At 45.9% G+C, this 14778-nt stretch overlaps 1 protein-coding gene across 2 annotated transcripts in view; it reads right to left on the reverse strand.

The window, feature by feature from the left end:
* Positions 1 to 14778, reverse strand: part of PRPF39 (pre-mRNA processing factor 39) — a 508214-nt gene that overhangs the window by 47602 nt on the left and 445834 nt on the right. For both annotated transcript variants that reach the window (XM_086937261.1, XM_086937262.1), the window contains one exon: positions 11820 to 11937. In XM_086937261.1, coding sequence (XP_086793387.1) covers positions 11820 to 11937 — 118 coding nt within the window. The remainder of the gene's footprint in view (positions 1 to 11819; positions 11938 to 14778) is intronic.

A 14778-nucleotide genomic window follows, 5' to 3' on the forward strand; every position in this document is an offset into this window, starting at 1 on the left:
CTTTGTTAATAAAGCTGAACAGATCTATCTGGGACTACCTTTAATGGCCGCCCGTTTGGAGGGGGCGATGCCAGAAGTGGCAGAGAATATGGTGGGCTGCAGTTTGTCATCATTCCTGCTCCTGACATCCGTGGATTTTGAGGCTCTGTGTTTGAAAATTAAATCAGGCTCCCCAGCTGATACCCTATCCCCTGCCTTTTTCTGTCGGTTTCATTCCTTGATTTCTCCTGTGTGTTTAGGACTGGCTAACCTGTCGCTTGGATCAGGCCTGAAAACATTCTAAAGTTATTCCATCATTGAAAAAAATCTTCTTTGGACCCGGGGGAACCAGGTAATTACCGGGTCATATTTCCCAGCACCCTTTCTTGGCTAAGTTGGTGGAATCTCATGAGAATTCTACTTTAGCCAATTTCATTGGGCAGAACACTATTTTTGATCTATCGCAGCATGGCTTCCGACCCAAGCATAGCACAGAGTCTGCGCAATTGGTTGTGTCGGAGGCCATTTGGGGCAGTTTGGATGTTGGGGACTCGGCTGCACTGGTGCTCCTGGACTTAAGTGCCGCATCTGACACCGTTTCCCAGGACATACTCCTGAAACGCCTCCTGGAAGTTGGGATTAGAGATGAAATCTTGGCCTGGATTCTGTCCTTTCTCGAGGATAGGTCTTTCCAGGTTTCAGTACCTCCATTTAATTCACAGTCGTTTGTCCAGCATCGAGGGATGCCACAGGGCTCGGTATTAAGCCCACTCATGTTTAACTTATATGTTAGACCCCTGGCTGAGGTGGCAAAGGGTAGGGGGCTGTCTTTGGTGTCGTATGCGGACGATACCCAACTGGTGATTGCTTTCTCGAAAAAATGCAACGCCAGTTTGGGGAAGTTCAAGGACGATCTCCTAGCCATCTCCGACTGGATGGCAGCGAATTGTTTGCAGTTGAATGCCAGTAAGTCAGAGATTCTGTTCGGCAGGGATCAGGAGCCTGGGTCCGAGCAGTGCTGGCCGGATCGTCTCAAACCCACCCCACCACCCAAGGAGGCTGTGAAGAACCTGTGTGTGGTCTGACAATGGCCTGACCTTTGACAAACAAACGAAAGTCGTTGCTGGGGTCTGTTTTGGGCGGTTGCGTGGACCCCTAAGACCGCTGTTAGTTTTTTTTCCCCTCCCAAGGTGCGCCAGACTATTGTCCAGGCGTCTATTTTGTCCAGACTGGACAAAAAGGAGAGTTTAAAGCGGTAGCAGAGGGTTCAGAACTCGGCAGCTCGGCTTTTGGTCGCATCGCCCACATCTTGTTCGGTGGCGCACGTGCTCCCTAAACTCCACTGGCTGCCGGTTGAAAAGCGCATTGAGTTTAAGGTGCTAATTTGGCCATTTAATCCTTTACCCTGCACTCCTTGGTCGCCTGTTTCTGGTTGCACTGGGACGCCTCGTTGCTGAGGCAGCCATGCGCATAACAAATCCCAAATAAATAAATAAATAGTAAATCTGTTCATCCCTCTGCACCGCTGAGGAGCCTCCACCACACTGCACCGACAATTAAGGCTGTCTTCCGCACTCTACTCCCCCGCCGTGCAGCTCCTTGGAATTCCTGCAGGTCGCGTAGAGGAAACGGCAGGCCACGTAAAGGAAATGGAAGGCAGTAAGGGCCGCTCGTCCCCAGCTCGACTTGCCGGCACTGCGTCCCCCACCGCTCTGTGGTTAGATGTCGTTGCTCAGCTCATCATGCTCCGCCCTCGGTCCGCCAGTCCCTCTCCACCGGATAAGTGCAGGCGAGCAGATCGGAGTGGCTTCCAGGCATAGATGCGCCTCTGATTTCCTCCAGATCAGGGTAGCAGGGGCCTCAGTGCAAGCTCTCCAGCACTCTCTCAGTAGGCTGCACTCTACGCGCTCCGTTGGTGGCCTCCGCGATTTTCATCCCGCTACCGTCTCATCTCACCGGGGTGAACACTGTATCCTGGCTGCGACGGGGAGGTTCCAGAACCCCCCCAGGCCACACTGTATAGCCGTGGCACGGTGATAATCAGGATATTGTCCCCTTTGGGGTCTGGAGCTTCACTAGACTGCGACCGGCATCTTAGGCGGCTGGCCACGCCCCCTGAGCTATTGGCATTGTGAATGACAATAACTTATTTATGAGTTGGTTTTTAAAACATAAATAAAAGGCACTGTCATTTGCAATGCCAATAGCTTAAACTCTTGCAAATGCGAAACCTATTGCATTGCAAATGCTTGTTTGGTCTTGTGGCACGGTCGATGGATACTAACATTCACCAATGGTGATTAAGGAATTAAGCCTAATTTATTGCACTTAGATAAGAGTTATTCATTTTATAAAACTTTCTCTCACAAGAGGAAATAGCGAAGAGTCCAGGCTTATTCCAGGAGATGATAAAGAGATTGAAACTCACAAATAGCATAAGATAACAATCCCTCTCGATACGTCCTATATCCCTCCAGCATATTACCCAGCGTTTTAGGTGGCCTGGTTTAAAGGCGGGGTTATGGAATGAAATCCCCAAGACGCGCCTCGCAACTGGAAGCCACCCCTCTCCCGAAACAAACATCTGACTGTGAGAAAGAGGCCCTCTTTCTGAATGGTTGCCCCCACTTTTTGCTGAACTGCTGATGTACTTTGAGTGTGCCCTGGACTCCTGCCAATCGGGTACCCAGGGCCTAGGTTCTTTCCCTAAAACTGCATTCAAGACCAAACCCAACTGGCACTCTCTGGCCGCAGGTCAGTCCCTGGTAAAAGGTATCACAGGTACCTAGGGCACTGTGATCAGGGAAGGCCTCTAAGGGCTGCAGCACTTATTGTGCAACCCTTAGAGGTCCTGTAGCTTTAAACTCACACACTGCCTTGGCAGGCTGCTTGTTTTGGTGCAGAGCAAAGTGAAGAGTCGACATGGCACACATCCAGGGGTGGGGGATTTATATCGCCCGAACCAAGTGGATTTACATAGAGGACAAGAAGATCAAATGTCTATTTTGCCCCACGGACAACCAGACATTAAAATCACGCAGCAAAGGGATGAGCTGAGACACTTTAGTATTCACAGCCAGTTAATTAAACAAATCTCATAACCTTTGGACATCTGCAAAGGCCTGTGATTGGAGGACTGGCCCAAGGCCCATGTTGGCTGTGGAAAACATGAGCCCGCCTCCATGACAAACATTTTAATTTCCATTAGTGAATAAAGCATGGAGAAGTGTGGCTCACTGGTTAGAGCAGGCAAACCCTGAAGCAGAGGTCAGACCCGGGACAAAGGTTCAATTCCAGACGCGGCAGGGTCTTGAGCTCAAATGTCCACGGACTCGATAATTCTCGCTTCGGTGCCTGACCCAATCATGGGTTCTCACACTGCAACTCTGGGCATTAAGCTTGCATAATCTCCACAATGGCCCCCCGCGGCGGGGTGCCTGGCTTTCACCTTGGGGATGCCCTGTAGGGGCTATCTCACAGGGAAAAGCCAGGACGGGTTCCCAAGGCAAGCGCCGAGATACCTCCCCAGGTAATCTAGCACTATATAAGAACATACAAAAAAAAAAAAAAAAGCATGATGGTGGCTCTCTGCGCTGCTATTGGCCATAGGTAGCAGCATGATTCCGGGACAACACTTTCTTCCCGTGTGTCCCCAGAGACATGCTTCGGGGCCTCGGAGACCATCTAGTGGCTGGAAGTTTCTTTCCCTCTCTCCCTTCCCAGAGTTGAACTTCTTTGAAGAGGAGAAGCCCCATGGACGCTTGCACCCATTGTGAGTACTTACAATGGTCATCCTGCAAGTAGTATCAGTGGCGAGGTGGCTTTTGTGCATGCCCGCCACTGCTGTGAACAAAAGTTCCTTTTGGGAGGGGCTGTTACTATGCCTGATGCTTTACTATACCAGTTGCGCTGAGCCGCTGTGTAAAGTAAATTATTTAATGTGGTCCTGGAACGTGGATATTTTATTTTCGCAGCTTAAGTCAGCACAATATTTCACTGAAATTCCGATATATTATTTGTTTTCTAATGCAAATGCAAGGGGAGAGGATGTTGTCCGTCGGCTAGACTGCCGACTTTGGTGCTGGAAACCAGGGTTCGAGCCTCGGGGTTGCGTTCACATCCTGTGATTCTGGGCAAAATCACGTTATCTCCCCATGCCTGAATCTGTAATGTAAACGGTGCTCATGAAAAGAGCTCCAATGCCTTCTGGTCGAGTTGGCGCTATATTTTATTTTTATTTATTTTGAAAGTTTTATATAGCGCTGGCTAGACCCGGAGGTTATCAGAGCGAAGTATGCCAAAAAAAGAAAAATGCTTTCCCACAAATATTACTTTTCATGCCTTTTTCCAACGTAGACTGTAATCGCCAATTAGAGTGTTCAGAATCACAAGAACGTAAAATACATTAATAACCGGTCTACAATATCGGAGAAAACCAGCAAGTGAATAACAAAAGCATGGCCTAGCTATTCTTTTTAGACGTGTCACTTAGTTAAACCACATATTAATAGTTTATATACACAAACACAACAGTGCAATGCTTTTTGTAACACTCACTGGGTACTTGCGAAGACATTTTATTCTATACTTTTTTGAGAAATGTTCAGAAGAGAAATAAAAATGCACACCTATCCCCTCAGAAAGAGAGCATTCTTGGAAACTCGATCACTGTAAAACTTTGTTGAGCGCCTAATATAGTTCCCAAACAAAAATGGGACTTTTTTTAATCCCAAGCAGTGAGACTTCTCTAGGATAGACAGAAGTGTGAAGGCAGCAGGGAGCCTCGGCACGGGGAACTTACTGGGGTAATAAAGTTCAGCTTGAAAGCAATTGTAGGGCAATATGGACAAAGACAAATACCCAAGGCATCCCCTTTGCGCCAAATGTGCGGTCGTTTCTGCTTTAACTGTCTGCTGTCTGTGAGCTTGTATTCTATCTATCAGAGTGTGTACGAATCTGTCTGTCATTGGTGGTCGTTGTTCGTTTCTGTTTGTGTTTCATTCTCTCTCACACACACTTTTTTCTCTCTCTCTCTCACACGGTCTCTTTCTCTCACGGTCTCTCTCTCTCTCTCACTATCTCATACTTCTGCCAGACTGCCAATTAGAACAGAAGCAGCAGCTCAGAGTCAGGTCACCATTTTCAGTCCACTGGCTGCTGTGGGCAAGGTTGTATTTCCAACAAATAAGTTTGTAACCAGAATCTTGTCTCTGTTCTTCCGATACCTCCGGAAAGCGATCAGCTACACCATAGCATGTTCGCCATTTGCCTCTTCTGTCTGCTTTGTGGTGAGGGCCTTAAGAGTATCTTCTGTCAGTTAGTGTATAGAGACAGGGATTGATGCACCTACTGCATGTATCTTTGTGAACTTTTGCACCACAGGTTTCAATATTAAGGAAGTACACCCATATTAGTAGTACACTGACAATATGATTTCTATAACAACAAAGTTCTGGGGTTAAAATTTACGAAAAAATACAGATTGAAATGTTTATTTTTTGAAATATACAAATGGCACACGTGTTCATGCCAGCTAACTGAAATTGGTATTATGTTGGACAAGTGGATTTCTTTACAGGACAAGTAGATTTCAGTAACATTTTGTCCATTGGACAAGTACATTTATTTAAAAACTTCCACACCCCTGCACGCCATGCCTACAACCCACTGCCTTGGCATAGATAAGTCAACCCTCTCGTTGGGTGCACTATACCAGTGGTGAGGGTACAGGTGCATGAGTCCTGTACCCCAACCTTGTGTAAGTCCATTCTTAGACATTGGAAGTGCAGTGCTGCCATTAAGAGTAGATGGTGCTGGGAGTTTGTCATTACGAACTCCACAGTACCATAATGGCTGCACTGAAAACTGAGAAGTTTGGTATCAAACTTCTCAGCACATTTAATCCACACCAATACCAGTGTGGGATTTAATGAAAAGATGCCCCGTAAAAAACGACCTACCACTAGTGTCCAGGCTGGGTGGCTGCTTTCAGCTGCCACCACCAGACTGTTGCGTGTTTATCTAGGTTCCTGATCGATACTGTGACCTTATGCCCCTATTCGGCTATAAATCCATTTATTCCCTATATTGGCATAACCGTTCAAGTGCGATATTCAGAAAGTCATCTCTGGCCTCACACGAACAGAGCCACATTCCAGAATAGTTCTCTGCCACTTCCTTTGCAACCAATTAGTGCAATGACAGAGCAGAAGTCACTATCTGATATTCCTAGATTAACACTCCGAGTTCTTCAACAAGATAAAAACTCAGCAAACCTGGAAATCATCGCTTGCTGTGTTTTGATTAGTAATGGAACTCTAATGAGCAACTGATGGCTATCACTTCCTAGTGACATCTTTAATTGACGTCTTATGTCCAACAAACTTGCGTCAAACCAGGCACCTGTCAGGTATAAATATTACCAACGTTGCCTTAAGCAAAGCGCGTTCCTATTGCTGCAGCCTGCTGCCTGTCGCCTGAAGCTGCTGATACCATTATCGCTGCTAAAGCGCGAACGATGGTGTGGTGTAACTAGGAGCTGAACAGCCGTCCCTCTGCGAAGAGCCCAGCAGATGCCAAGCTGCCCGCGGACGCTGTCCCCCCTCCTCCTCCTCGACGCGCTGAAGAGAGACGCTGCCTTTCTCGTGCAGAGAAATCCAGCTCCAGCGTTTCTAGTCTACCCTCGCGGGTGACTGGGATACCGAGTTTCCCCCGAAGGAGATACCAGACCTCCATCATTCTATTCAGAGGTATGGTGTTGACTAAACCCTTAGTGAGAATTCTTGAAGCAAACCTTGGCAAAACCAACTTAAACTGAAGCTACTTACTTACTCCCCTTCCACGTGTTAGGCTTAGGTCAGGCACACTGGGGTAGGCTTAGTTAGAAGCACCAGTTGAGTATTTTAGCCTAATGTATATATGACTGTATATATGTTTTATTACTTTTAAACCATTGTATGGCTAAGAAACCATATCAATGCTTTTACAGTATTATTTCGCAATACTTATCTTACTGTACGTACTTTTTATAATAACAAGTCTTGCAATTGTGGCAATACATTTCTCTTGTACGAGAAGAAAGACTGTTCAATAAATGTTAACCTTTTATTGACAAACGCCCGTCTCTCTAGTCTCTACATATTGTGAAAGTAATCTGCACCAATCTGACTGAGTGAAATATATGTCTATTGTTTCACACGACCCTAGAGATTGACTCTTAATCTGAGGAGCAAAGTTGTCATGTTGCACGGTTGTTGGAAAGCTGAATCCCTTCTTGTCTGTGCCAGGGAAGCTGATCACTTCCTATGCAGAGAAGAAAGTTTCCAGTGACCTCTGAGCTAGTTGGTAACACACCCAATTAAGTTTAGCATAGTCAGTGGAGGCCTGGAAGATCCGCACTTCTACGTCGATACTACTGTTTATGTTATTCCAATGCGCAGGGCCTAGTGGGAAACTAGGAACTACACTATAAGACAGGTTTCAGGACCCCCAAGTTGAGAGCCTGCTGCTCTCGGGCCTGAAACAATGCACATCCTGGGACGATGTGCTAAGCCTCCTCCCCCTTATGATGGACAGGGTCCACGAAGGGTAAGTTTCAAAGGCTTGTCGCCTTTGTGAGTTTCCCCAGGCCACTTGTTCCTTTCAGCAACTGGTCCCCACTGGTTCTGCCCCCCACTTTGGACGGGAGAACCGCGGGGAAAACCAAGCGAGGAAGGGAGGTGTGCCCACCTCTGCCACCTCCACCCCTCAGGTGGGGTAGGCGAGGTAAGTACAACTCTTAGACCCTGCCATCATGTAGATGGGAAGACCCAGCCAACCAGCCATCCAAAGCAGGAGACGGGCGAAGGGTGCCAGTTAGCCCGTGACAGGGGTTAATGGGTGAGGAGGGACAGTGGGAGAGCAGGGGAGTGAAGGACAGAGATTAGTCACGCGATAGTGGGAGAAGAAAGTGAGGAGGGGGCCCGGGGAGCGCGTGGAGAGAGGGCGCTCTTTAAGTGGCACAGTGCGAAGGAATTAAGGGAGAGTCGCGGAGCCGCGGGTGACGCCTCGAAGTGTGCCAAGGGGTGCAGCGGGTGCCAGCGACGGCTCGGGACTCCATTAGCAGCCAGTTCGCCCTCCATCCCCGACCACGACCCTCCATCCGACTGACTGATTGTGCGCCGGGTTTACAGTAAACAATCCCGAGCGGTGGTTTTCAATCTGCAGCTCAGAGTAATCCTCAGGGGGATGGCGAGCGGCGGCCGCCCCCAGTGCCCACCTGGGGCGCGCCCCGGCCGCACGCAGCTCCTTAACAGTGGCCGACAACAACCCCAAACAAAAAATGGCAGCCGCAAACGGCCGAAATTTTCGGAATCGGGGGCGTGTTTTTTGCGGAGAGACGGATGACGTCACAGATAGAAAAAACGAAAAAAACACGCCCCCGAATCCGAAAAAGACGGGGCTTGAACCGAGTGACGCCCCTCTCCTCCAATGGCTGGCCTCAGTTTAGGAAGCCAGCAAATGGAGGAGAGGGGCGGGTTCCAAGCCCCCTCTAAGAAACATTAAATCTCGGGCTCCACCCAGTGCTTCGCAGTGAGACGGTCCTCGACCTAAAGAACAATGGACAGAATGCAGAACAAGGTCATACATTCAACCTAGTACAGAGATCTGGGCCTAAATCCATCATTTTTTTAAATACATTATGTCTTGAAGAGATAATGCAAGTGCTGCCCTGCCTTGGCAAGACCTAAAAAGGAGAATGAACATGGATCATCAAAATAGTTGGCCCAAAGTTGTTGGTCAGGATTTGGGGAAATCTCACCATAAATAGTAAAATAATAAACCTGACCAGCAGTCTGAACATCCCAGAGTATTGTAATCATTTAAGTACAGAGCAACATTATGACGAGTAGGAACATCAATTCAAAGACCCAAGGATCATAAAATTAGCAGTCTTCATTGCAAATGAGGCACAGTGTTTTATATATGTGAGATGAAGTTGGGGGCAGAGATTGAAAGACGGAGGGATGCTTTAAATATAAAAGAGAAGTTTTCCTGCAATCCCACCAGTTCCAAACAAAACAATACTTGCTAGAAATAATTTCAAGGTTCCCCATCTATCATGAACGTGCAATCAATACGTCAACCTTTAAAGAAAGAATAGATAGCAATGGCAACATCAAGACCGTTGACTCATGTATCCAAGTTTCCTTAATAGGAGCGATAAATGACCCTCGCTCCAAAACGAGGTTGGAGGAAACTGAACTTTAGTTTCAGTTGTCCCCCCACTTTTTGACACATTTTTAGCTGCTGGATGCTGATTTTAGACTGACAGTGCACTGAGGACCGCTAACCACACCTCGATGCCGGTGCTCCTTCCTTAAAACAAGGTAATGTCTGATTGTTCTATAACTGGCCAAGGACTTTAGCCCTCCTGTAAGCCCATAGTAAATGGTACCCCAGATACCTAGGGCAAGGGTACTAAAAAGGGTACGTAAGGGCTGCAGTGTATCTTATGCCGCCCTAAGAGATCCACACACAAACTCCACACAGACTGCCACTGCAGACTGCGTGACGGTGCAAACCATGTTTGAAAACATGATTTGACACTCCTGTGTACATGCCAAATACACTGCTTGGGCTATATGTAAGGAACCCCTACAGAAGACTTGAAAGCCCTAAGGCAGGGTGCATTATAGCACATTTGAAGACCTATATGCATGAGCAGATATACTCCTGCAATGTCTAGCTATATTGCAGGATATTACCAGTGAGCCGGAAAGCCATATTAAGGTATGCTCTGGGCAATGGTCAAAACAAGTTTCGAGGTTGAAATTCTAAATGTTTTGCTTTCAACACAGACTCTGATTATGCTGAAATAGAGGTACTCTTTCTGAGGCAAGGACTTCTCTGGATTTAAACTTTGATCATCATCATGAGTCGGCATATGTGTATAGCTCCATCCTCTTTTGAAGGTCTGCTTGGATATTGATCCTCTTTAGAGAATGTTTTGACTTCTAAAACTCATTTTCCTCTGAGATTGTTTAGACTCCTGAAGGTGATCTGCTTCAGGTCTTTCAATTGACTATGGTTCTTTTTATGTGGTAGATGAAAATGTTGGTGTCATTGTTTGCCTCGAACGCAAGTCTTGGCTGGGCACTATATATGTCCTTGGTGTGCTAGGAGGCAGTTGATCTCTGGAAATTGGACTACGATTCAGATGGAGATGGGGTCCCAGATCAGCAACGAAGGTAAAGGTTGATAGTCTTCCATACACCACCCATTTTAGTGCCTTCTCTGAAGTCTACTTCAAAAGCACCCTGTGAAAGCTTATGTGAGGATTTAGTGAGTTGTGAGTGAGGAACTGTGTTCCATTGTGATGAAATGTGCCCAGAGTATATCCTTCCTTTGCCTAAAGGTCTTGCTGCACCAAAATGCTCCATAAGCGAGGGCAAAATGAACAATTGATGGACTGAATGCTGAACAATGTCATACATTCACCCCAGAACAGAGATCTGGGCCAAAATACATAGTTTTCTTTGCTCCCCATACCATTTCAGTTTAGACCCACCCATATGCAAATCAATATTAACCTTGTTCCCCCATGGGAACAGTCCAGCCAGAACGGCCAGTCCAGGTCCTCCCTGGACTGGACACAACCATCCTATGACCGGTTTCGGGGTATCACCCCTCATCAGCCAGGTTAGCTTGACTCCAGAGGCATGGAGAGCACCGGTCCCCCATCTATGAATGCCTGTTTCACTCGGGTGACAAATACAAAAAGAACGATTGGTGGACAGAATGCTGAACAATGTCATACACAGATATGGGCCTAAATCCATCGTTTTTTTAGCTCCCCATGCCATTTCAGTTAGACCCAGCCATATGCAAATCAGTCTTGGATTTAACCCAGATCTCTTGACTGGGGGTGAATGTTTGATATGCTTTGCATTCCGTCTATCATCTGTGTGTCTTTTGCTTTCTAGCCCTAAGTGTGCTAGATATGCCCAGACGTGGGTCACAGGCTCGCTGTGCCACTGGATTCAAATCGCCTGGCTGATGAGGGGTGATCCCCCGAAACCGGTCCCAGGATGCTTCTTTTCAGTTCAGGGAGGACCTGGCTTGGCAGTTAGGGCTGGACTGTACCCATGAGGAACAGAGTCAAGATTGACTTGCATATGGCTGGGTCTAAACAAGGGTGGCATGGTGAGCAAAAGAACGATGGATTTAACCCAGATATCTTTACTGGGGGTGAATGTTTGATATGCTCTGCATTCCATCTATCATCCGTGTGTCTTTTGCCATAAGCAAGGCAGGCACTCACATGAAAATCTCATGGTAAGAAAATATTACAGAACCTATGCCGATCAAAGAAAAAAATTTAAGAAATTAATGTTAGATCTAAACATCCCATCCTTATTTGACCTGATCCAAACCGTTAAGTCACTGAGCATGAAAGTAACCCTATTATTCCAGAGTCCTGCACTGTTGTTTAATGATTGCATCTCATCACATTTCCAGTCCTTGGTGCAAATCCACGTCTATTTTGTAAAGCTCTACCAAACAGGCCTGAACCCTATGACGAAACAAAACTCTAACGAGGAGTACAAGTGTCTTTGCATTGTTGGTTGTGGATTTCAAAGAATGTGAACCCTACTCAAACCCCAGGCATGAAAACAAAACTTCACATTGCAGAGTAACTTTAATGTTGCATACTAAACACTAGATTTGCAGGAGTGCACAGAATGTTATCATCCACACATAGGCAATCGTCAGCTTTACAATGTGGAAATCCTCATACCCTCATACATGTTTGAGATTTTTTTCTTTTTAATTAGCGGAGTAGAAAAGTTTAACATTACCTGATACCAAGCATTGTAGTTATATGCATTCTGACTGTTCTGCAAGTCACCACTCATTTGCGTAGATAACATGGTTGCATCATCCAAGAGTGCTTTCTTTTCATCTGGCTCCTCAGATCTGCAATACAGGAATACAGATGAATATCTTGCAATACTATAATATGCATTTTCTATGGATTTCAATCATATGCATTTAATTTTCTTGATCGTCAAAGCCATACTAAATAGAAAAACAGTAATGCAATAAAACTGATGCACAAAGCAGCAATGAATTATCTGAGTAAAATATTTTGTTTAGAAAGATGATTAGCATCGATTTATCATTCTAAACAAAACATTTTGCTTTGATAATTGATTTTGGAGGGTGTGGGAGGAGGGTGTAGAATCAGGATGTCTGACATTGGTCAGAGGGTGGCCCAGTGCGCCATTTTCCATGCAAGGCCGCAGACCACCCGATAGTTAAGCAAGGCCAGTGGCAGATTCCTAGATAGGACTAGACATAAAATAAATTTGCATGCAAGAACATTCTGAAAGCTACATGGGCACTCCGTGAATGGACCCATGTTCCGATTACGTCTCAAAATCTATGGAAAAGACAGGAAGACAAATCACAGAATTTGAGAGAAACTCAAAATAACCTTTGTGATAGAAAGGGAAGTTAAAGTTGGGGGTAAAGTAGAGACCACATTGGATTTAGGGTTTAAAATATGTAGGTACATAGCAGATAGGAGGGGACTGTTGGTCCATTTCCCATCAACTTTCGATCTGTGTAGATACTGAAGTTTCAAGTATTGTACAGTACTATGACTATTTGCTAGGATAGTGCATTATTGTAAAAAATATCTTTTCCAGCTTCTGAACATAATTATTTCAGGGCTGTCTGCAATATTCCAAAATATAAAAAAAACTCAGGGCTAGGGTGAAGTTAAAAGGAAATAAATTACTTAGAGGAAGAAAAATGCTACTTACCCAGTATGCTTCTGTTATTGATTCACATGCTTTACAAAGCCTGCTATCTAGTGCTGGATCCGGATGTTTGCACTTTGTTTTTGTTCGAAGAAGTCTTTTCCAGTCACGAGGTCACTTACCTTGTGACTCCTCCTTTCGGTAATAATGTGCATGGGCATCAGCTCCATCGTTTGATTGTTTGCCGCAGAGGGTGATAATGGAGTTAGTAAGAGTAGTAAGATGTCCATGTTTATATGTATCTAAGTAAGATATTAAAGCAACAGGTATCAGTACCCGGGGAAATGGGTGGCCGCATGTGAATCTACAGCTCTACTTGCCAAGAACAGATGCATACTGGGAAGTAGCATTTTTTGTTTGAGGCATGTGAGCTGTAGATTACATGCTTTGCATAGACTATAAAGCAGTTAGCCCCCAAAGAGGTGGCTAACCTGTAACTGTTGCAGTCGTCTGAAATAGTGTACCTAAAACTGCTAGGCCCACACTAGCTTGCTGTCTTGCAAACACATCTTTGGTAGGAATTTAGGGTTGGTCTAAAGAACCACTTTGTTTTGGTGCACATGTAAAAATGGTTCCACTATGGTTAGTGCCTGAAGCTCACCCACTCTCCTCAGTGATGTGATATCTATGAGGAAAGCTACCTTCCAAGTGAGAAATTGCAGTTCACATCTAAGCAATGGCTCAAAGGGCGGACCCATCAGTCTTGTAAGGACAATGTTAACATTCCACACTGGAGCAGGTGGAAGTCTTGGAGGAATGAGTCTTTTAAGCCATGCAGTGATGTGATATCTAATTGAAATATATTACAAATCGCTTCCACTTTGCTGCATAGCATGCAATTGTGGTAAAACGTCTAGCCTCTTTGATGATGTTCTTGCAGTCTGGTGGGAGATTAAGGTAACCAAACTAAGATTGTAGGTGCCAGATCACAAGATTGAGATGACTGGGATCTGGATGTCTTATCTCTTCATGACTGAGTGAGAAGATTGTGAGGGAGATGTAGTTTTTGGTGAGGAACTACCAAGAGCTCCAACAGGGTTGTGAACCAGGGTTGCTGGGCCCATGTGGGAGCAACTAGGATTAGTGTCAGGGATGCCTATCTGAGCTTCCAAACCACTAATGAAATGAGTGGGAGAGGTGGAAAAGCGTAGGCAAATATCCCTGACCAATTCATCCATAGTACATTGCCTTTAGACAATGGGTGTGGATGCCTGGATGCGAAGCTTGGGCATTTTGCGTTTAGGTCTGTGGCAAACAGATCTATGTCCGGAAAGCCCCACAATTGGAAGAATGGGAGGAGAACTGGAGGGTTGAGTTCCCATTTGTGGATCCGTTGTCTTTGACGACTGAGCAGATCTGCAATCCGATTGTTTACTCCTGGAAGGTGTTCTGCAAGGAGATACAGATGGCCTGTGCTAGGTGTGACAGCTGGAAAGAGTGTCCCCCCTCCTGTTTTTGTATGTAGTACCTTGCGGTCATGTTGTCTGTATGGATCAGGACAGCTCTGCCTACTAGATGTACTTGAAACAATTTGAGCGCTAGCAGCTTTAGATAATTTATATGAACCAACTTTGGCTGCAGGCTCCACATGCCCTGAATTGTATGCGTCTGGAGATGAGCTCCTCAACCAGTGATCGGTGCATCTGCTGTTAGAACTATCTGTGGAACCGGTTTGATGAAGAGCCACCCTTTTAAAAGGTTTTGTGTATTCCACCACTGCAGAGACCGATGGGTGTGGTCGTCCACCAATACTAGATCTGATAACAGAACTTGAGCTTGGTTCCACTGATGTGCTAAGCACTCCTGAAGGGGACGCATCTGGAGTCTTGTGTAAGGGGCTATTAGAATGCAAGATGCCATCCTCTCTAGTAACTGCCTGAACACTCGGGCTGGCAATGAGTGTTGAGGCTGAAACAGAGTAAAGTTTGCATGTTGCGGATTCTGGCGGGATTGGGGTAGGCCAAAGCCTTTTGTGCATCTATTGTGCTCCCAG

Source organism: Lissotriton vulgaris, chromosome 9 (assembly GCF_964263255.1).
Source record: "Lissotriton vulgaris chromosome 9, aLisVul1.2, whole genome shotgun sequence".
NCBI lineage: Eukaryota > Metazoa > Chordata > Amphibia > Caudata > Salamandridae > Lissotriton > Lissotriton vulgaris.